Source organism: Talpa europaea (assembly GCF_964194135.1).
Source record: "Talpa europaea genome assembly, chromosome: 5".
NCBI lineage: Eukaryota > Metazoa > Chordata > Mammalia > Eulipotyphla > Talpidae > Talpa > Talpa europaea.
The window spans coordinates 104583009-104606999 of record NC_140071.1 but is presented as its reverse complement, the minus strand read 5'-3'; the positions used below and the strand labels follow the sequence as shown (position 1 = coordinate 104606999).

At 34.1% G+C, this 23991-nt stretch overlaps 1 protein-coding gene across 1 annotated transcript in view; it reads left to right on the top strand.

The window, feature by feature from the left end:
• Positions 1–23540, top strand: part of YTHDC1 (YTH N6-methyladenosine RNA binding protein C1) — a gene marked incomplete at both ends in the record, with an annotated part of 33513 nt that extends 9973 nt beyond the window's left edge. The window contains 16 exons of the mRNA XM_084232993.1: positions 981–1082; positions 1445–1773; positions 1895–2336; positions 6914–7003; positions 7475–7528; positions 8086–8180; positions 9635–9743; positions 9826–9943; positions 14574–14658; positions 15610–15776; positions 18262–18344; positions 19282–19318; positions 19415–19454; positions 19563–19625; positions 20995–21129; positions 23316–23540. Of these exons, the coding sequence (XP_084089119.1) occupies positions 981–1082; positions 1445–1773; positions 1895–2336; positions 6914–7003; positions 7475–7528; positions 8086–8180; positions 9635–9743; positions 9826–9943; positions 14574–14658; positions 15610–15776; positions 18262–18344; positions 19282–19318; positions 19415–19454; positions 19563–19625; positions 20995–21129; positions 23316–23540 (2174 nt within the window). The remainder of the gene's footprint in view (positions 1–980; positions 1083–1444; positions 1774–1894; positions 2337–6913; positions 7004–7474; positions 7529–8085; positions 8181–9634; positions 9744–9825; positions 9944–14573; positions 14659–15609; positions 15777–18261; positions 18345–19281; positions 19319–19414; positions 19455–19562; positions 19626–20994; positions 21130–23315) is intronic.
• Positions 23541–23991: the final 451 nt, after the last annotated feature.

Sequence of the window (23991 nt, the reverse complement as noted above, 5' to 3'; positions counted from 1 at the left end):
ACAAGTAATTTACAAATTAAAAAGAAAGAAAATAGAAGTGCCTTATGTGGAGTCACATGGGTCTCCTCCCCTGCTGAGATGGGTGACTAGTTCTCCAGCATCACATCTTTGTAAAGGTCCTCTGAGCAGGGTCCTCATACCTTTACTCTTTCTAGGTAAATTCCATATACTCACAGCCTTGAATGACACTGTTGCATTAGACATGTTCATTCTGCTGCTCCTGGAAGGTTCAGCTGGGAAGTCTGAGGACAAGAACCTGTGATAAAGTCATCTGCATAGTTTTCCTCCTGTCACAAACAGGGTGCCTTGATAAGTCACTGGACCACTTGGTGTATGTAGCTTCTTAAAGCATTCACGAATCAGAAGTAGATAACTGTGGAAAACTCTTGGTGAGCCTTCTTTGGGATTCTGTGAAGTCAGAATAAGTGAGTGATGACTAGGGCAATGTGGTAGGCACCCGAGGGCATCACTGCATCTCAGGGGAACTCTCAGTACCTACATGGAATCAGAACTCTTTAAGACCCCGCAGAGTTCGGAAGTGTGGAGTTAATGTGATTTCTTGGTTTAGCTGGAACTTAAGTTTTTCATTATAAAATTATTTTTGTTTGTAATCAAGCATCTTGTGGCATACACAATAATCTTGAGAAGTGTTTATACATTTTGCACATTTTTATTCTAATTTATTGTGCACGTTTAAAAGTAAAAAACTAGACATTAAAGAATGCGATACAAATAGAGAAGTTCTGACCTTTCCATTTTGTATCTTTGTACATCCTTTCATACCTGTGTGGTGTGTACTCCTTCTGTCTTCATACACCAAACTCTGTTATGTTCTATACCTTGTATTGTCTTATAAGAATTAATCTTACGCCTTTATCCTAAAATAATAGGTCTTTCAGGGTTATGTCTCACGTAGTAACTACTCAAAAAAATTGCAAATAGATAATTATTTTCCTTTTTTCTAATTTTCTTGCTTTCAGATGGTGAACTTAATGTTCTAGATGATATTTTGACTGAAGTACCGGAACAGGATGATGAACTGTATAATCCAGAGAGTGAACAAGATAAAAATGAGAAAAAGGGTATGTAAGATTCGTTATTTTTGTGAAAATAAAATAGACATTTAAGAAAATAACTGACTTTCATACATGTTCCTTGAAGCAGTTAACACCAAAAGTACAGTTGTAACAAGCTGGGGCACCACATTTCATATCGACTACTAGTAATCTTTTTTTCAGATGTTTGAAACATTTCGGATACATGAATTTATTCCAGTATTGAAAACTGTGTTTTCCTTATGATTAACTTTGTAAAAACTATTTTAGAAGACATTTGAAAGAAATGAGCCATTTTTTTCTCTCTGATATGTGTTACTTGTTCATTTTTGATGAAGTCAGTGACTACTACAGTCACTTTTATGTCTTTTTTAAATTGTATTTTTAAGGCTCAAAAAGAAAAAGTGACCGAATGGAATCTACTGACACCAAGCGACAAAAACCTTCTGTTCATTCAAGACAATTGATTTCCAAGCCACTGAGCTCATCAGTTAGCAATAACAAAAGAATAGTTAGTACAAAAGGAAAGTCAGTCACAGAGTATAAAAATGAGGAATATCAAAGATCTGAAAGAAACAAGCGTCTAGAAGCTGACCGGAAGATTCGTTTGTCAAGCAGTACCTCCAGAGAACCATATAAGAGTCAACCTGAAAAAACTTGTCTCCGGAAAAGGGATCCTGAAAGGAGGGCCAAATCCCCCACGCCAGATGGTTCTGAGGTAGTAAATGTTTTTGCAGATATAGAACACAAAGCAATTCTTTTTGAGGCATTAAAACTATTTATTCAGTCTGACCTTGTCTGTTATATGACTGCTGATTCCCTTTTTCTTTAAACATCAGAGAATTGGACTTGAAGTGGATAGACGTGCAAGCAGATCCAGCCAGTCTTCTAAGGAAGAAGTAAATTCTGAAGAATATGGCTCTGACCATGAGACTGGCAGCAGTGGTTCTTCTGATGATCAAGGCAACAACAGTGAGAATGAGGAGGAAGGAGTAGAAGATGTGGAGGAAGATGAAGAGGTAGAAGAAGATGCAGAGGAAGATGAAGAGGTGGATGAAGATGGAGAAGAGGAGGAGGAGGAGGAGGAAGAGGATGAGGAGGAGGAGGAGGAGGAAGAAGAGGAGGAGGAGGAGGAGGAAGAAGAATATGAACAGGATGAGCGAGACCAGAAGGAGGAGGGAAATGATTATGACACTCGAAGTGAGGCCAGTGACTCTGATTCTGAATCCGTTTCCTTCACAGATGGGTCTGTCAGATCTGGTTCAGGCACAGATGGCTCAGGTACTACTTTTTATATGTTAATGTCTTTTTAAAAATTGATCTGCTTGGCTTTTTTCTTTTTTAATTATACTTTTAAGGTAACAGGAGTCACAACATTGTATATGGATTAGGGTATAGGATTATATGTCCTTAGATGCATGTCACCACACCATGCCTACCACCACAGTGTCCATAATCCTTCCTCATAGTCCATTCAGCCCCCTCCTCTGTTTGCTCCTTGCTCTCACCCGTCAGTCTCTGGTAGTCTCAATTCCGCCATCAGATTTCTAGAATGTTTAGGTTTAGTTTTGTTTGTTCCTTTGTTTTCACATATCCCTTATAGTCCACATATGAGTTAAATTATCTTTCATTTTTTTTCTTTCTTATTTCATTTAGTGTAAATCCCTACAACTCATCTGTGTTTTTGCAAATGGCAAACTTTTGTCATCTTCATAGCTGTTTAGTATTTGTGTGTGTGTGTGTGTGTGTGTGTGTGTACACGCCACATCTTCTGTTCTTGGATACTTAGATTTTTAGTTGACCTGATTGGTTTTATTTTTAATGTTTAAACTGAATAAAATTTTTGATGAGATGAGGGATTTTTTTTATAGTCAACTATTTCTTAGTATTATAATGCATTTAGATAAGAGTTACATGTCTTTAAGGCATTTCACAGCTACAGATGGATCATATAAATCAATGTAAGTCAATTGTTTCTATAAGGAATGTATTTCAGGTTTTAATCTTAATCAGTTCTTATATTTTCATACCAGTCAGCAATAGTTTAAACACTGATGCACTTGAAATACATTCTTATGGTACCTATTCGGTAGGTATTACAATGTCAGTTAAAGTGCTTCTAGGTTTCCATCATGTGGTAACAGAAATCAAAGCAACCTCTTTTCTCTTGGGAGCACAAATTCCTTGCAATTCTGTTGTAAGTCAACCTGTACATTGACTTAGGCAGCCATGTGGGTTAGCTCCCTGCCTGGGGATTGAAATCATGCCTCAGTGGCTGGTGATAGATTGATAGTGCTGAGACTTTAACCCCTGCACCACTAGGAAGACCCTGTTGAAGCCATTTTCTCGGTAATAGTGTAGATGAAAGAACAAATGATCAGATGTTTTCTAGTGATTGACAACAGAAGTGCTTTCAATCTTTTGCTCATTGGAGTTCTGGATTTGGGATTTGGAAGCACGTTTAAGAGTTGAACTGAATAGTTAAGCAACTGGGTTTGATGTAACAACTTGTGGAATCTAATTCTACAACTCCCATTTTTGCAAAATGATGTTTTCATATCTTCTATAATTTTTAGTAATAAAAAACCAGTTTGTTTTGGCAGTATGGATGATTGTTCAATTATTGTGGAGACTGTGTGACACATCCATTGGGGAGGGAATATCTCATCAAAACTTAGTAGAAGAGATTCATTATTTTAGAAGACCTATCTAGAACCCTTTTCTTTTTGAAGGAAAATTTTGTGGACTTTCCTTGAAAGAACCCTTTTGATGGAACATGCTTTAGAGACTGTTTAGTATGCAGGAAATTATTTTTATCATGGATTAGTTCTTTATAGTGTGTGAAATAGAATCAGGTAGACTTAAGAATCGCTTCATTAGATGATGTCAGTTTGTCAATTTATAAAAACAAGGGGATCACACTTTAGTTTCTGAGGCATGATTTCTAGATTATAGTTTATTTTACTTTATCCTTAGACTTTTCAGTAACTTCCTTGCAAGAACGACACTTTGGTGAGGTTGAGAAAGATTTGTTATCTACAAAAAGATGAAAAATACTTGGAAATTTCTTGCAGCAATGCTATATTAACATATAAAAACAGCTGGTAGGATGCTACCCTGTGCACCTATTGTCTTTTTTGCATCATCCTAGGAAGGAACCCTTTTTTAGCATTTTTTTTTTATTTTTTAATTTTTTTTATAGAGGCATGTTTTATTTATTTATTTGTTTGTTTGTTTATTTTGTTTATACATGCACTGGGTACAGTCAGAAGCACGGGAGGGTGAGAGAATTCACCAGAGCCAGAGTGGGGAGCAGAGCAGGCAGAAGGACCGAAGTACACTGCTGAGGGGAGCAGCGGGTGGCAGGAGAGGTCTGCGCGCCATGTGGGACCCTCCTCAGGTGGTCAGGGAGCAGCCGGGGATCGAACCGGCACCGCAGAGGCCGCCAGCAGCTTAGCAACCCAGTGCTCAACTGCTGTGCCATGGGGGAGGCCCCATTTTTAGCATTTTGAATCAAAGTATTGTGTTTAAATAGCAGCATGGTATAAATGTTCTTGGTGATCAAGTCATACTGTTTAACTCTTTTATAATCAGAAAAAAATTGAAAAATTAAAATGCTGCACATTTAAAAAACATTTTTTTAATGTATACATGAACTGGGGTGTAGGCCAGAGGTAAAAGGGGGGTTGAGAGAGAAAGAGGGGAACAGAACAGGCAGATCTACTGAAATACACTTCTGAGGAGTGGGTTAGCTCCCTGGCCTCAGATCAAACAAACTCAGGTTGCAGTTGCTGGCAATAGCTTTCTAGTGCTGAGACTTAACCCATTGTGCCATCAGGGAGGCCCCAATACCAAAAATTTTGAAAGAAAAAACTAAACCATGATTTTTAAACAAGGCTTTATTTTTCTACTCTCTCATGGGGATGCAGTGATTCAGTGAAACCTTTTCCTACTCTGTGCCAAGCAATGTAATGTGTGGTCAGTGAACAAAACACTGTTTGAGAAAGAGATTTGGAATTAGATAAAACTTCCCATTTGGGTGAGGTGCTCTCACTCATTTTATACTAAAGGACTTCACCTTACTGAAGTTTCAGGGTTTGTCCTGATGGAAAGGATTTTAAAACTTGAAGAATAGGTTCATTTTTCAGAGTCAGTAGGTCTGGAAATAAATGCTTTACTCTACAAGTGGTTATTTGAAATATTATGCTTTCATGGTTGCTAGCTTTAAACGGGCTCGACTTTTCAATTGTGTGATATGCTTTTTTGCTCTTCCCTTTTCAGCTATAAGTCAAGAAAATCAGTATCATTTACAAGCTGTTTGTCATATCTATTTGGAGAAGCAGTTATTAATGTAAATTACAAGGGAAAGATGCTTAAAATAAAGGAAAAGAACTTAAGATATTCTTGGAGTTTTCCATGTTTGAACTAGTTAGACCTAGAATCCCTTTTTTAAAAAATAGTAGTGAAATATCTTTTCTGTTCACTGAATAGAGGTAAAGATCAAGACTTGTCAGAGGACTTCTCTTGAAAAAGTACGTTTGTGATTCTTGGAACTATGGTACTGTGTCCATGCTGTCTGAGCAGATCTCTAAGTTAAGATTTTCTTTTCCATCAATATGTAATGGTATTACATATCTCATGAACTTGTTAGGATTCAGGGAGAGAATGTATTTAGCAGTTTTAAAATAGTTATTTATGGGATCATTATATAATAGATTGTAGGCAAGTTCATTTGTTTTTTTGCTTTGTTATTTTTATAAATACAAGTATAAACATTTTCTTCCTTCATGTTCCTTCTTACCTCTTAGCTGAAAAGTAGAGGAGTTTATAATGGGGTAATTAAAATATCAATAGAGACAGGAGATCCTAATTCCTTCGTATACATGCTTATGAAATTCCAGATTGAACTTGAAATGGTTCTCCCATCACAGGTATTATCTGCTGAAGATTCCAATCTTTTTTTATAGAAAAACACAGGAGAGGGCCTCCCTGGTGGTGCAAGGGGTTAATCTTAGCACTGTGAAGCTACCAGCAGCCACTGCAGCATGAGTTTGATCCCCTGCCACATGGTGCAGCAGACCTCTCCTGTCTCACCTGCTGCTCCCCTCAGCAGTGTATTTCAGTCAGTCTGCCTGTTTTGCTCCCCACTCTGTCTCTGATGAAAGCCCTACCCCCACCTCTGGTCTGCACCCCAGCTCTTGTATGCATCAATAAATAAAATAAATGTAAAAAAAAAAAAGAAAAACATAGGATATCATTGAGGTTTTGGGGATAGATTTTAAATTTAATTTGAAAATAAAGGGCAGTAACTAAGAAGGAAATGGTCAAGAAGAGAAATTGAAGATAGAAAAACAAGTGTTTTTTTTTTTTCTTCCAGTTGAAAAACTTTGGGTGTGGTAGTGGTTCATCAAACATCTAAGATAGAATTGGAATTAGAATTATGATGAATTACAGTATAATTATGAAAAACATGCATGAGGGGTATCCTGGAGCATTAAAGACAACATAAATTTAAATTTCCAATAAAAGTTTCATTTGTTCTGCAGATTTTATTCCCCCCTTATTGGAAAACTTATTTCAAACTGCCTTTACAATATATAGGAAGAGCATTTCTCACTCATATCCATGTGTTTTTATTTTGCTGAAATTAATGGTGGAAACGACAGAATGTCCTTATGGTTTTTGAACATTATCTTTGACTGGAATACCTTCTTTTGGGAAAACTGATCATGAGAGATTAGCAATGATTAGTATCTAAGGATTATGCAAAAAACCAGACACACGGGAATGCTAATTATTACCTATACTTATAATTAGGATGTTTTAAAGAGTCTTACTTGAATTTTTTTTTTTTTTAGATGAGAAAAAGAAGGAAAGGAAGAGAGCTAGAGGCATATCTCCAATTGTATTTGATAGAAGTGGAAGCTCAGCATCAGAGTCATATGCAGGTATCCTCATTTTGCTTTTATTTGTGATCATATCTGACTGATCCTAATGTAATCTGTAGAAAGTGTGTGGAGGCTGTAGTTTAGTGTGAACTTGTTTATGTCCATTAGCACTGATTTTTGGCATGTTCAGTGTAATAATTCTAGAGGAACCTAAGCCTTTTCTTATTATTTTAATCCTGTTCTGTTAACTGCTTAAGTGGAATTTCACTTTTTTTTTCTTGGAAGATGATGATTCAGTGACTAGTTTTCTGAGTGGGAAACTGTTCAAATATACATATTTTTAAAACAAAATACCAAACAACCCAAAAAGCAAAACACTCGTACACATTGAGAAGTATATTTTTTTGTGTGTGTGTGGGTGAGCCAGGAAGAATAATGTCTTGAATGAGAACTTTATGTGACAAGACTGTAGAAATTTTGTCTTATCTCTATTAAAGCTCAATCTGAACAATGTACTTTGGCTAAATACAGGTTCAGAAAAGAAGCATGAGAAATTATCATCTTCCGTTCGTGCTGTCCGAAAAGGTATCATTTAAATTTGAAATTGTTTTCATTGCATGCTACATAAAGTCATTGTTTTGCCTTATTGGTTCACCATTAATAGTTGGCTCTAATGTAGTAATGTTCTGATATATTGTTACATTAATGAAAAAACAAATAATACAGGCTCACAGAGACACCTCAATGTTAACTTCTTAACTGCTTTGCTGAAAATCACTAGCAAACATATGAGGATATTTTAGTTGGACACAGTAGATATTACATATTTTTGAATAGGATCTATTACCGGTCTTTTGATGAATAATCTCATAAAATAAATCTTTAATCTTGTAGCGATTTTCATACTTAAATGTGGCTCTGATATATCAGAACATCACTAGATTAGGTTTACCTTCTTGCAGAATGCTGGTGTCTTTTCTTAGCTTTATTACATGTTGTGGCTTAGCTTTCCAGGTTGAAAGGGTGCTTAAGAATTATAAAAGTTTAGCTGGGTGTGGAGGGTTAATTTCAGTTAATACCGTTAACATGCTTTTATGTGATAATGGCCTCTGGGTTAATCAATGTGGATTTCTTTTTTTCAGATCAAACCAGTAAACTCAAATATGTTCTACAGGATGCAAGATTTTTTCTCATAAAGAGTAACAACCATGAGAATGTGTCTCTTGCCAAAGCTAAGGTATTAGCATCAGTTCTCTTGAAACTACCCTAATCTTGAATAACTTAAATGGGAAAGTAGACTTTTAATATCTCATAGTGTAAGATACTGTAATTTTCATTGGAGCTTCAAAAATCCATGGCTCCATTGCCAGTCAGGTCTTTTTGTGACTGAGTATGCAACCTCAGTCATAATAGTCATTTACATTTTAAGTCTTTGAAAGACTTAAAGACTTAAAAGATGGTAATAGAAGCAAAAATATTTGATACTGAAGAATTTATGTATCTTACAGTGTGAAAGATATATTTCTATTGATTTTTATGTTCCTATATTCTACTAACATTTTTTTAAAAATTTCTTTAAGCATATTTGTTTTTATTATTGCTTGTTTTGTATTTCGAAATATTCTTGAAAAGAAATCACTCCTTTATGGAGATTTTCTTTTATTTTCAAAAGTAAGGTCACAGGTTTAGAAGAAAAAGGGTATTACGTTAGCGAAAAGACCCAACTCAGGCTTTACAAAAGGTATATGGGGTTGCTGTGGGCTGTTTTAAGATAATTTTCTTTTTATTTTTTTGGTACCAAAATGTACTCATTTGTTATACTAGTTATTAAATATCTTTCTATTCTGGGTTTAAATGAGTAATGACATTTTCTACTGTTTCTCAGAAAGTTAAAACTTAAGTTAAAATTTTTCTAACCATACTTCTGTTGATGCTGGTGTTCTGTATTTCTAACTTAAGTAAAGAATTACCAGTCATGTTATTGATAGAAAGAACAACACACCAAATAGCGGTGTACTGGAAATTCATTCTATTCTTCAGCTGGAATGGATTTAGGCAGAAGATAATAAAGCATTTAGTGTGACTGTATCTAGTTTGTATGAGTAGGTTGAGCTGAGTAAGTCTTTTACTCTTCATTGAAGATACTGATTTGAAAAATTGATTAAAATATTCAGAAGTAAATAACTTGTTTCAGCTCTACATAAAACACAGACCTCTGGTCAAATTATTGATACATAAAAATCTGGACTTAAAAGAGAAACAGAAATGCTAGGATCTTGACAGAAAAATCTTTCACAAGCAACAATATTCTAGTAACAATTTTCATTTGACTAGGTACAGTTTTTAATTATGAAGAAAAATATAACGCTGTAATTCACCTTCAAACAACATGTTTTATCACAGTGAATGGTTGTGATATTAAAATAATGTCTAGCCCATAAGATTTGAACATTCCCCCATGTGTTTACTAGTTGTTTTGATGATTTTGTTAATGTTGGTTAAGATTTCCCATATTTTTCCTTGGTTTTTATTAACATTATTTTGGTAACAATAAATAAGATCTTTTATCATTATAGTTTACATGAGTTTAAAGTACAGACGATGTCAGTAGCCTTGGTATTTTGCACATATAATTGGAAACATAAAAGAATCCCTTAATTTCAACTTGTAATCTTTACATTATTTGTATAGGGTGTGTGGTCTACATTGCCTGTAAATGAGAAGAAATTAAATGCTGCATTCAGATCTGCAAGAAGTGTTATCTTAATATTTTCTGTCAGAGAGAGTGGAAAATTTCAAGGTAAGAATAAACATAATGTGACTACCTAAGAAACATTACTTATGTTAGCATCTATATATTATATTGTATTTGATTCCCTTAGGATTTGCAAGACTTTCTTCTGAATCACATCATGGAGGATCTCCTATACACTGGGTGCTTCCAGCAGGAATGAACGCTAAAATGCTGGGTGGTGTTTTTAAAATTGACTGGATTTGCAGGTAAATTAGGCACTTTAGTGTAGTTGTCTTGTTTTTGAATGGGTTTTCAGTTGTGAATAAGGTTAAAACCCCACGGTTTTAATATTTTGTCTGATCATAGTTCTCTCTCTCTCTCTCTCTCTGGTTTTTTTTTTTTTTTTGGTATCATTCCTAGACTGATTTGGATCCATAAAATTTAACAATGTTGAAATAAAAGTAAAGTCACTATACTTAAATTCTACATTCTTACTTACTATCTCTATAAGAGAGGCTGAAAAGAGGAAAGATTTATTTTTAGTCCAGAGTTTTATGTATTTCATTTATTCTCTGTATTAGTAATATACTAGTACATTTTCCACAAATTAGAAAACTACTTAAAATGCTTTCTTGTTTATCTCCATAATTTTAGTTGACATTTTTTGAAGTAGTTAATTTTGCACACTGAATTAATATTGTCATAATATCCTTACTGAATGATGGCACATAAAAAGTTAATTATTTAAATGAAGTCTACATGACATGCATACATCTATTTAGTTAAATAAAAATTGCCTGAAAGGGACAAAACAATTGTTTTTTGCGAGTTTATAAGTTGACATTGACACTGGTTTTTTACTGGGATGGAGGAATTAGATTAGAATATGAATGAAAAATGGTATTGATATATTCAGGAGGGCATAGTAGCACATGGAACAGCTTGGAAACACAAACTACTGGGAAATCTGAGGAGAGGTTAAACTTTAATAGACAGCGAGAAACTAAAAAGATACATTGGCAGTGATAACAGTGAAAATGGGTATTAGTTTGATTTTTAATGTTAGCAAAAAGCCCATCTTTTAAGATAATTTTAAAATTATTAAATATTTATGCCTGCAGATAAATGATCATTACTCATCGCTTTGTTTTCTATAAGGTTATATTCAAGGCAATCTAAATTTACCCGTATTGGAAATTGGTTACATAAATTTGGTTTGTCACTCAAATATATTTCAAAGAAATAGTTGTCCATCTAACATGAAAAGATATAGCATATAAAAAATACATAATTATAGCGCTCGAACTGTATGTGATACTCCATTGCACCCTACTCCATTACATCCAGAGTTTTAAAATATAAATTTATGGTTTTTTAGAAATTCAAGTTGTGATTGTCATTAAATTTAATCAAGATTGTAAAACTTAAAATCTCGTGGCAGTTTATAGGGAAAACAAGATGCTGAGTATTTCTTAGAGAATCTTTAATTATTTTTTGAATGGATAACAGATTGTGAAGGCCTAAGATGAAATTTTGGTTTATGGTTTTATGGTTAGGAATATGTCATTAGAAAATATTTGGAGATGATACTTAAGAATAGGAGAAAAAATAACTGTCTATTTTCAGATTGGGTGCAACAAACTTTGTTTTGAATGTTACTTGTTTCTTAACTTTCATTTTCACAATATTGATAAGAAAGTTTTCTTAGTTTTAAAAGATGGTATTAATTTATTTATGGATTATACTTTTTATTCTTCAAAACTTAACTCTTTTATTGTTGGAAATGTATATAGCCACAGAAGTGGTAAAAACCCAAATTGTCCATTTACTTTTTGCAAAACTGTAGATAAATATTTTATTGTTTTACCTAGAAAGAACAGGCTTAAATTTAAAAACTAGAATTTTTTAAATAAACATGTTATGTTGAAAGGTAATTTTATACTTGTTTATTATTAATTTTTCCTTGGGTAAGTCACATCAAATGTCTCTCTAATCTAGTTAGAATAAATGCCACCAACAAATAAGTTTTCTGTGTAAGAATTAAGTTATAGAATTAGATAAATTAAATTAATAAATATAAACACCAAGGGTATTCCTGTCAGTAACAGCCATAAGTAATCTTTATGAAGTTCAAGTATGGTAGTTATTAGACTTTTTATTTAAACACTTTGGATTTAATATTAACTAAGTTAAGTTCTTTTTTTTAAAGATTTGTTTTTATTTATGCATACAAGAATAGGGGTATAGGCCTGAGGTGCGGGGGGTGGAGAGGATTCATCAGAGACAGAGTGGGGAGCAGAACAGGCAGACTGATTGAAATACACTGCCCAGGAGAGCAGCGGGTGAGACAGGAAAGGTCTCCTGCACCATGTGGGTTAGCTCCCTCACCAGGGATAAAACTCAGGCCACAGTGGCTGGCAGCAGCTTGGTAGTGCTGAGACTAAGCCACCATGGAGACCGTATACGTAAATTTCTTTAGGTGTGATCTCTGTGTCACCTGTATCTGCTTGTTAATATGCAGGCTCCTTAGACCAACCTCAAACCTCTCTCATGCCTCAGATATTTCGTAGGCACACTGAAGTTGAAGAAATGATGACATCTCTTAGCAGGTAGAAGAGGAAGCTTAACAAGTGCCTTAAGTTGCCACTGAGAGTCCATTCAAAATAAGACCAAAATGTCATTCATCCAGAATTAAAATTACTCACTTTATTTTATGTTCACCCCATTTATATCCATTCTAATTGACCCATTTTTCTTTCAGAATTTCTCCTCTTACTCATTTTAACTTTAATAGCCAAACCATTGTCTAGCACAGAGCCTCTGTACAGTTTTATATTCTTTTGCCTCATTTACCAAGCTTTAAATCAGAATCACTCCTTGTTCTCTAGTACTCACAGTAAAGATGTCATCCTTCATTACACACGTCTGCTTAAAAGGTATAGCTGTTAGGATCTCTGTTCATAATTGCTGATGACCATGGACCTGAAATTTCTCTTAACTTATTCTGAGCACTGTTTTGCCTCAAGGCTCACTCATGGTTCTCTGTATATTATGTATACTTACCAGTTTGTCAAAAAAAAAGTGGGCATATGTCTCTCGAATTTAGTTAGAACGAATGCTACCAACAAATCTCAACCCCAAGTGAACTCAGCCAGCTTGACATGCCTTTCTTTTGGACTTCAGTTATTCCATTGTTAATATTTAAATAAGTGATGGTTCTCTGCAATAATAGTTTGTTACCTTCCTGTATATTGGTGGCTGTAGTTTATTTACTGTTCCTATAGCTGCTGCTTTCAAGCGACAATCTAAAAAGTATTCAACAAAATAACAAAAAAATTGTTAACTAAGAGATGTGCTTCTGGACTTGTTTTAGCTTATTGATAGTCTTTTTTTTTTTTTTTTTTAAACCTCTGACAGCCTGAAAAGGAAAAAAATAGTAATAGTAGTAATAGTGGATATGTTCATTGCTCACTGCCCCCATATGTTCCTGTTCCTCCACTATTACAGAGCATGTCACTAATTTAATTTTAGATAAGCTTTTCTTTCTCAGTAAATGTCAAAATTTTGTCTCAAAATTTGAGCATTCAGTATTTATCTTTAAGAAGACTGTTAAAAGATTAGAATAAATGGTTATATAATTTACTTACTAGACCAGATTACTTATGTCTTCCATAAGCCTTTGCTTGAGATGTTTCATTGCTTCAGCTATAACCCTGCTTTAATTTCTCCTTACCTGTGATTATCCCAAGTCACTTTTCTTTCATATGTCATATGCCATTTATTCCAAGAAGCATTTTCTGATGATTTTTCTCCCCCCACCCCCAATAGATGTGACTGTCTTCATTAAAAACAAAATTTCTGTGTTCTATTATGGTACTCATTCTTTTACAGAATAATTGTGTGCGTGTGTATGTTCTTTGACAGCTGTGGAAGAAAGTTTGGGAATACAAATTACTTTTTGTTTTACTCATCTTATGTCCTTTGAACAGTTTTACTTATAGATAAAATAAATAGTTGCTTAATTAAAGTATTTGCTTAATTTGGCATTACCCATTTTATTTGCAAATAGATAAAGTCTTATCAAATGTTACTAATTTCTGATCATTTCTTTACAAGTACCAATTATACATGTCTTGTTTGCATTCAGTGTTATGGTAGGTTGATAAAAACTATTACACTACAGACTATTTTTTTGACGTTTGATGAGATTATTTTGCTCTCACACTAGAGTTAGGTTTGTGTTTAAATTATATAGCTCTTGCTGCGCTATAGTTTAAGTGGTGGATTTAAGTAGTACAAAAATACAAATTTATAGGTTAGTTTTTGTATTGTCAACTCTGGTGGGAAATACTGCTTGCTGAATGATTTAGGACATTTGAATCTGGGAAAGCGTGAAGCAGTGATAGGGGACACTATCACTTTAATTTGGTAATAACAGCCTGGTAAAGATTCTGCTTTTTCTTGATCAGTTAATATAAAATTCATTCTTTGAATATATAGAAACAAGATGTATTGTTTTGTGTTATTTCATTTGCAAACTACTTAGATTACTATGAAGTAGGTGGTGATATCCTTGTTTATGAGATGAAAAAACTCAGGCTCAGAGATGTTGAGAGAGTGAGTGGAAATTTAAACCCCAAACTTGGTTTCCATGCCTGTATTCTTAAGCACTATACTACTTAGTTTTTTTTTGGGGGGGTGGGGAATGCTTTAGGGAATATGAAAGAATAATCACTAAAGGGGTTCTTCCATGGAGAAAAAGCCCTACCAGTTTATGTGATTCTTCACATTTTAGTCACATTTAAATCATGAGTAACAGGAATTCACTACTGAAGGTAGTGTATAAGGTTTAAATGATTCTGCAAAAGAATGTAATGGATATTACTTTGTATTTAGGCGTGAATTACCCTTCACTAAGTCAGCTCATCTCACCAATCCTTGGAATGAACATAAGCCAGTAAAGATTGGACGTGATGGACAGGTTTGTTGCTTTAATTGCTTCTTTGAAAAATGCACACATTTTAATCAGTCCTTTTGGAGATCTTTATGGAAGCACATCGTAATAGCAATTTCTGACAATTTATGTGAAGATTAAGGAAAAATTTTCTTTATGGTTTATGATTATTGCAATTAAGGCTGATTTACACAACATCTGCATTGTTGAAAGATAGCTTCATATGATTTTAATACGATGAAAGGGAAGAAATTTGAATAAAATAGGTTTTAAATGGTTTTTTCATTAAGTTATTGCTGTTTGATGGAGTCTGCACTTTTATTTACATCTTTGGTAAAGTCTTAAATGAAGCGTTATGAGATCAGTATGTATACTCAGATTTTCAAGCCTGCAAATGAAATTAAGTGCAGTGATTTAAAATAAACCCAGCCCTTTGACCATTGTAGTTTCTATATGTACTTTTCATTTCTCATATGTGAAAATGTTAGTAAACTTTAATCTTAATTTTAAAGTCTGTACGTGATGAGTTTGCCTTTGTAGTTGTTATAACACATTAAAGTCAGTGCATTTAACAGCCCATAATTATTAAAGTTGTTGGCACACTCTAGCATGTTTTTCGTTTACTATTTAAGATTGATGACTTTGTCCTGTAATTTTTATATTTTGCACAAAGAAATACTCCTTTGCAGAGGGCAATTGTCAGATTTTAAGCAACTGCATTTGTGTGTTTAACATGGGAGATTCTACACTTAGTTTTTAAAAATCCATGCATTGCTATTTTAAGTAAATACATGAAACATTTTTTGGAAGGTTATTTCCAAAACTAATTGGGAAAGTTTATTGGAATCCCATGTTATTGTCAACTTTGGGAAAAAAGCCTTCAAATGAGGCTTGTTTTGTTCTTGTATACAGGAAAATGCAAGTATGGTCAAAGTTTTTCCTGTTTTCATCTTGTAAATTACTGATTTCCTATTTTAGGAAATTGAACTGGAATGTGGAACGCAGCTTTGTCTTCTATTTCCTCCTGATGAAAGTATTGACTTGTATCAGGTCATTCATAAAATGCGTCACAAGAGAAGAATGCATTCTCAGCCCCGATCAAGAGGACGTCCATCCCGTCGAGAACCAGTCCGGGATGTGGGAAGGTTAGAAACGTTCTTTGGACTGATAATAGGCACATGTATCAGAATAACATGATGGAGGAATATGATTCGTCAAAAGTTTGTCCTGCGGTAAAGAAGAAAGAGAAAATCCTCAAATCAAGCTGCATGGACTAGTTTGTGGCTTCATTGAGGATTTCACATGGTCACCTTGGTCTGAGTCATTTTTCAAGAGGAAAATGGGGATCTTTCCTTATGCAAAAAAAATTTATTTGCTAAAGAGCAATAACCAGTTTAGATTAGATAATATTCCAGTAATGCAATGTATACAGTTGAAATGAGGTAGGCATTTGTTGCTAAGAACAGGCTAGAATGGAGGAAGAGAAGGAAGTCTTTATTTGCAAAAATTGTTAATACTTTGTAAAAAGCCTTTTTTTTCAGGTGTGTCTCTGGATAAGCCTTATCAGATATGGGACTTTTATAAAGGATCACTAATGTTTTTTCAGAAGATGACGCCTCATTTAGAGGATAAAATATTTTAAGTTATTTTGATATTCAAGAGGAGCATTACTGGGACTATTCAAATTTTATCACCGTGATGTGTTAACCCCATTGCCAAATATTCTCTAACATGTACCCAGTGAATTCACACATCTTGCTGAGCTGAAAACAATAGGTTCTTTCCAGAGGTGATCAAGTGGCCCTGGGAGACCCGGCAACAAACCAAAAAGAAGGGCTGTTGCTGTGTCTGTTTACAACTTTTCCAGATGCTGGCAGTACCTGTGGACTTAAAGTGTTTTTTAGAGGATCGCCATGGTTATTGATCACTACTTTATGAACTAAACAGCATTTTCCAGGAAAAGGGGGTCTAACTTGTTACAGAATTGGAGAAGTCTTTGCAAAGGACTGATTTAAGCCCTTCTATCCAACACCTTCCCCCTGTATAGATTTGCGTACAGCTAAATCTAAAATATTCTGCTAAAGACTTGGATGTCTGGTTGATGGGATGAAACCTTTGGTTAAGTTTCCTTTTGGTGGAAACATCCTGTGGTAGGTACAGATAATCCAACCAAGAGTCCCCATTTCTTTGAGCTTATCAAGGACACTGTCGAGTAGGTAGGAGGAAACCTGGCAGAGCCCCCTTATTTTTGGCCTAAAAGGACTGAGCACCAAGATGTCTTTTGAAGTTTTAAGCTAAGAGGTTTCCAGTGCAATACAGTATATACAAGTGAAGTTTTTACCTCAGTTTTGCAATGGACTGCAAACTATACTTATTACACCACTACACCTTCTCTCAAGCCTGCCAGGGCCTCCATATATGTATGTGGCTTACAACTTAAAGACAGTAGTTGGACTACTGTATGAACTGTTACTATCATGTTTTATACCGGTCGTAAATGCACTCCCCAAACTACAAGAAAGCGGTATGTTTACTTTTTAAACCAGCTTTTAACTTTAGTCTTATTTATTGTAGATGCAACTGTTTCTATTCTGTTGGGGGCGGGGGTGTTGGGGTTATTACACTTTGCAGTATGAGTAAACTTCTGTTACAAAAGTTAATGAGTGGTTGATACTCTGAAAAAATAGCTGGAAAACTAGTGATACCAGGTTATTACAGAGATTTTTATCTGACATCAAGGGGAAAAGATATTATCTAAAAACTTGGATTAAAAAAAATTGTGTAGCTCTTTATTAAATGCTAAGTGAAATGAAGTGTATTTAATGATGTATTAAATTAACCCTTGAGGTTTATGGAAGACAGTAGAGAGCAGCCCTCTGCAGAGAGTAAAAATTCTACTACCTTCTAGAGAATACACTTTGAACTCATTTGATGAACTCTGTTAAAACTCTCCCCTATTACTTGCCAGTTTTATTTTAAGACATTGTAGAGAAATCCCCTTAACTCCTAATGTTAAGTGTAGAATTTAGTTTTTCAAAGTATTAAGATTTTCAAACTTTACTGTAAAATCAATTTGAACAAATACCAGATTTTCTGTATGACCGTATGAAGAGTACAACTGTGCAAAGCAGAAGAAAAATACTTAAGAAATTTTTAATTGTGTTTACTTACCCTAAAATGATATCAGTTGTTTTATAGAATAAGATTTAGAATTACCCTTTATGTATTAATAGAGACTTTCCCTGTTTTTTTCTTTCCTCCTGAGTGTGGAGATTTTGAGGTAATGTTTTGTTAAAACAGGGTAATTGATTTGAGGACAACTCACTTTTGTTTAGAATAAAAAATGTAATTATCTATTTTGAACCGATTACTCTTTGCTAGTCTAATATCAGGCCATGAGAATTAGAATGTTTCTGGCAATACATTTAAAATTGGTTTATAGTAATTAGATTTAATTATTTAAAGATAATTTAATTACTTAAAGATAATTTATTCACCAAGATCTAAGGTGTTATTTTGAAGGAAATAATGGGCTATTATTTGTTCTTATTTTTGTCAGAAATTCTTGCTTTTGCTGTTTGTTCTCCCAGCAGTTTTTGGTTTAATTTTTAATGTGTCTAATTTGTGTAGGCGTCGACCAGAAGATTATGATATTCATAACAGCAGAAAGAAACCAAGGATTGACTATGCCCCTGAGTTTCACCAGAGACCAGGTTAATATTTTATAATCCTGCAGATATTTGATTTAAAATTATTTAAAAATACACACAGACAAAACTTGTGTTGTAATCGTATAGTTTTAAAAGTGAAGAAACATTAGGGCATGACTACTTGAACATTAGGAAATCATTTATAGTTCTCACTTAGTAGTTCCTGCAAACATGTTTTAAGATTAAATGTAGTTAGGGAAAGTGCTCTTACCCGCTATTGTACTTTTTATTCCTAATGCTACGTAGCATTTCGCATGGTTTATAGCTTTGATTTGACAGAGGAATTATTCTATATTTTTCTAAGTAAAAATATTTTTAGAGAGGAGTGGGAAGTATTTGGCTTGTAATCTAAAAAGCAGCTTTTCATCAGTCTTGACGAAATAGAAAGGCAAACTCCTTGAGAAAAGATATTTAAAAATATAGATACACTTATAAAAATTAAACAGCGTGGAAATGGCCCTTTTATTTTAAGCGTATAGATTTCATTTTCGCAACTTTTACAGTTTTGTCTTTCTTGCCCTTAAATTTGCATTTTGAACAAGTGTGGTTGACTTGAATATGACTTGTTTATACTGGAAAGTGGTGAACATTTGTTATAAAGAAATCGTATTACAGTGTCCTTGAGATAATACCTCTGCCCTTACTTTCCTTATAGAGCAGAATGAAGAAAATTTCTATCTAGCTCGATTTGGGGTGTGTATTTAGAAGATCCATATTGAAAACCTCTCTAGCAGTTTATAATTCTGTAATACCAGTAAGTTACTTAGTTACTTCCTAGATTATCATGTTATCTGAGAAGAAAATCCGAAAACGGAATAATACAATAATAGCGTCATTATATTTCATGGGAAGAATTGAAATAAGTGGTAAGGAAGGCTTATTATGATGCCGGAATAAAAAATATAAATTTGATTTACTAAAATGCTTGATGTTTGAACAGGGTATTTAAAGGATCCACGATACCAGGAAGTAGACAGGTAAGTTGGGTTCACTCTTGCTTAGTTTTGAATTACATTCTTGGAACTAGTTTATGAATTACCTGAATTTAGTTTCACAAATCTTATTCCCAACAGACGATTTTCAGGAGTTCGCCGAGATGTGTTTTTAAATGGGGTAAGCAATTCATTTTATATGCTTAGTGTACACAAATCAGGATGTGATTTATTTTGTAGTTCCGGGTTTGATTTTATTTATTATTGACAATGTCATCTTTCATTTTAGTCCTACAATGATTATGTGAGGGAATTTCATAACATGGGACCACCACCACCTTGGCAAGGAATGGTTTGTATTATGTTTTTGCAAGTTACTTAACATCATTATATCTTTGCAAGTATTTTACTTGGGATTTGTTAATTACCCATTAAAACACTGAACTACACATTTTTTTCTGATAAGTAAATTGCATGCTGTTTTTAAAACTAAGAGAGTATTGAATGATTTGTGTTAATAGTACAGACCTAATTGGTAATTGTTACGGTTTATTATTATAATTAATAGCAGTGATTAGCTGTGTCTGAGTTCATAATCCTTCCCTTCTCAACTCTTTGCCTTGGGCAAGCTTGATATATTTTTCTTTATTCTTGCTTATGAAACAGCATTTGTTACTTTTTGACTCATTAAACAAAATATTTAGTACCTACTCTGTGCAAGGGACTGTGCTTGCTCTTGTTTATGCATGGGTAGATAGACATTATATATGACTTAAAAATCAAATTGGGAGTGGGTCAACATCTGATTGTTGAAAAGTGAAATTTGCAAAATATATGTAACATTTAATATAGTGCTTAATCCTAGTATTCAGTAAATTCTCTGTGTAAAATAAAGTTAATTAAACCCTGTTCTAACATTTAGCTGTATCATTTCTTTTAGAAAACTGGATCCTCTAGAGTATATTTTAAGGTATTGAGGATAGGTAAAGCTTTAATTTCCAAGAAGTTTGGAAGTTTTAATAGTTCTTAGTGTTTTCATCTTTTAAAAAAATTTTAGAAGCTGCCTGTAATGTGACCTATTCATCTGACTTTCATTTTACTTACAGTACTGTCTACAGATAGGTGAATTACAAGATTTCTTTTGTTTAGGTTCATGGAATTTTTAAAAATTGGAATATGTAATGTCTAGGTACCAACTGGGTTAGTAACCTTTGAATGGCAGCTATTCATTTTATAAAGAAATTTAAGGTTCCTTAACCCTTGGAGTTTTGGGTTTTGTTTTTTAAGAATAGATTTTCACAGTTGTTAACTGATTCTAGAGTCATGATGTAATTAATGTATCCCAGCTTTAGCCCTCACTAACACCGTGATCTTAGTTGCTTAAGCAGTTAGTGCCGCAATCTTCCCTTTTGTAAAGTAGAAATCATAGTACCTGTGTTGCAGAGTTGCTGGGAGAATGAAATGAAATATGTTAAAATGCTTAATTAGAACACTATCTGTTCATAATGTTTGCTATTTCTATTGGTATTTAATGTGATATAAAAGTATAAACATGTTAAATCTTAAAAGATGTGTAGTTTATTACATATTTCCAGTGAGAGTATTTTGAAATGGCATTAAGATTGTTTTACTTGGGTGGTTTGGGTAGATAAATTCTAAGAATAGTTTGTTAGTAGGGATATATTTGGTTGATGCTAATGGCAGTGGTTTTCTGTTTTTAGACTCCTTATCCTGGAATGGAACAACCTCCACATCATCCTTATTATCAGCACCATGCTCCACCTCCTCAAGCTCATCCCCCTTACTCAGGACATCATCCAGTACCCCATGAAGCAAGATACAGAGACAAACGAGTAGTAAGTGCATGAGAGGCGGAAGTGTGAGGGACCTGCTTGGAATACTGTAGATAATGTGAGGGATACTACATGATTACTACATGATGAGGAATGATGGACTATTTCATATTCTTACTACATACTATTTTGGAGTAATTCACAATTTATCTTTATTTTAAAAGGCTAATTTCCTTTGGATTATTTAAATTTTTGTTTCTTTTATTGATGAAACTGAGGTTGCCTATGGTGAGGTAACTCCTACATGTAAATTAGATAATGTCCTTAGGGATGTAAACATAGTTAATAGAATTTCTTTTTGTACTCGGGTCATCAGTTTTAACTCTGTATAGGGTACTTCAAAACTCTGTCAGTTAAGAGAAAATCTCCAATCTAATTTTATTTCTACCAAATTTTACTACATCTAGTAACCAAATAAATTATTTTGTGTCTCACCTATTATTAGGATGATGCTAGCAAATATCAAATAGATATTAATAAATGCAGAGGAGTCATTATTTCTAATAGTTTGATGTGATTGTGAAAGTTTTTCTGATCACTACAAAACCGGATGAAAGAAACTCGAGTTTGAGGTTTCTAAGAGCTCTGTTTTACTTAGGTGGACTGAATTTGTTTTATTAAATGGCATTAATTTCTTTTTTTTTTTTTTTTTTTAAGAGAGGCATGTTTATTTATTTAGTTATTTGTTTGTTTTTTTTTTTTTTTTGATTATACATGCACTGGGTACAGTCAGAAGAGCAGGGGAGGGTGAGAGAATTCACCAGAGCCAGAGCGGGGAGCAGAGCAGGCAGAAGGACCGAAGTACACTGCTGAGGGGAGCAGCGGGCGGCAGGAGAGGTCTGCGCGCCATGCGGGACCCTCCTCCAGTGGCCGGGGTGCAGCCGGGGATCGAACCGGCGCCGCAGAGGCCGCGGGCAGTTTCGCAACCCAGCGCTCAACCGCTGCGCCACCGGGGAGGCCCGCATTCATTTCTTTTTGATAATATTTTAAAAATTGTAAGTTGCCTATTGGCACTTGTTAGTTTAATTTTTACATGTAAGTTTGCTAGCCTCAGAAAGTTAGTTTGGTTATTATTGAAGAAGGATATAGAACTAGGGATCCCCACTACAAATATACGGTGATGAGTTTGTGTTGTACTAAATAAATATCCCTTTATCTTTCCACTTAGATGAAGAACATGCATATTTGAGAGGGCCAGTCAAAGCGGTAGTTTCCTAGCTTACTTTTGAGACCTTTTTATGTTGTTATTTATTGACCCTCTAAACTTAAATCATAAGATCTTTAATATTTAGTAAAACTATTTGAGAATCCTGACTATTTAGTAGATTTTGAGTCGGGTTTTCAGGCACACAAGACAAATATACAGCTTATTCATGAGAAAATTTTACTTTGCTAGATGGGTTGTGGTGTTTTCACAAATGCCTTCTGTAAATGATTATATGGTTTTCAAAATAAGAGGTCTTTCTGAGTTTCTTTCACTGAAGTGTATTGTCATTTTTCACAAGTTGTCTTTCATGTACCTTTATAAAGTAAATATTTTGGTTAGTACATATATTTCACAATTACATTCACATACCATATGTGAAAAGTAGTGTGAGATTGTGTTTTTGAAACTTAAATTCTGATTATTGAAGCTGACTTTACACGAGTTCAAATTCAGTAAGTAAAGGTGAATTGAAAACTAAGTAGAAAGCTATAGCAGGGACAACTTATACATCAGTTGCTCATCTTACCCTTCATTATCCACAGCCTTGTGTGTATGGAAATCTGTGGAAGAGACTGCACAATGTTAAGTACATATTTTCTTAAAATCCTGACATTGTCAGCAAAGGCAGTGCAATTTTAAAGAATATCTGGAATGTCACAATTCCTAATTTTACCATAAGAGGGCAGAGTTGGTTCAGTTTAGTTTGTAGACTCAAAGGAGGGAAAAACATTGATGGCCTTAAGCATTGTAATTGGCATCATGTATGTGTAATAATTACTGCTTATCACTAGCTGATTTCTTTGACTTAAATGAGTAAGAAAGTTACTTAAAAAATTATTTTGTAGGAAACTGTATGAGGTGATTTTTCACAGCGGTTGGTGCATTTTTCTAGATTGTTTCTCCAGATGATAATTAGAATATAGGAACTCATAAATTTCATTGGGACTTTTGACATACCTAATCCATTGCTTACCTTTTCTAGCATGATTATGATATGAGGGTGGATGATTTCCTTCGTCGCACACAAGCTGTGGTCAGTGGTCGGAGAAGTAGACCCCGTGAAAGAGATCGGGAACGAGAGCGAGACCGCCCTAGAGATAACAGAAGAGACAGAGAGCGAGATAGAGGACGTGATAGAGAAAGAGAAAGAGAGCGATTATGTGATCGAGACAGAGACCGAGGGGAAAGAGGTCGATATAGAAGATGATGCGCTTTTGGAAGCACTGATTGTTTAAAGATAAAAAAAAAATCTTGTATTTTTTTTGTGTGTGTTTGCAAGTAGTAAATTTATTTTCAGCTGTCTACTTAAAAGTTCATTGTGTAGAAGGATTTATTATGACCCTTTGTTCCAAGCATGCAGTATAATAAGAACTGGAAAAACTCAAATCCTCCAAAAATGCACAGTTGAAAATTTGAGTTGACACTTTTATTGGGGCAGAATGGAACAGTCTAAGAATGTAGATATTGATTCATTCTCCATAAATGTTCATCTACTTATAGTGTGTTCATCTTAGAGGTTTTTTTTTTTGTTTTTCTTTCTTTCTTTCTTATGGATCTCGATTGATGACTGCCATGATATTTTGCTTTGTTGTGTTCCTAAATGTAGTTGCACACGGTTCAGTAAAAATAATGCTGCTATCAAGTATGCAAATATTGAA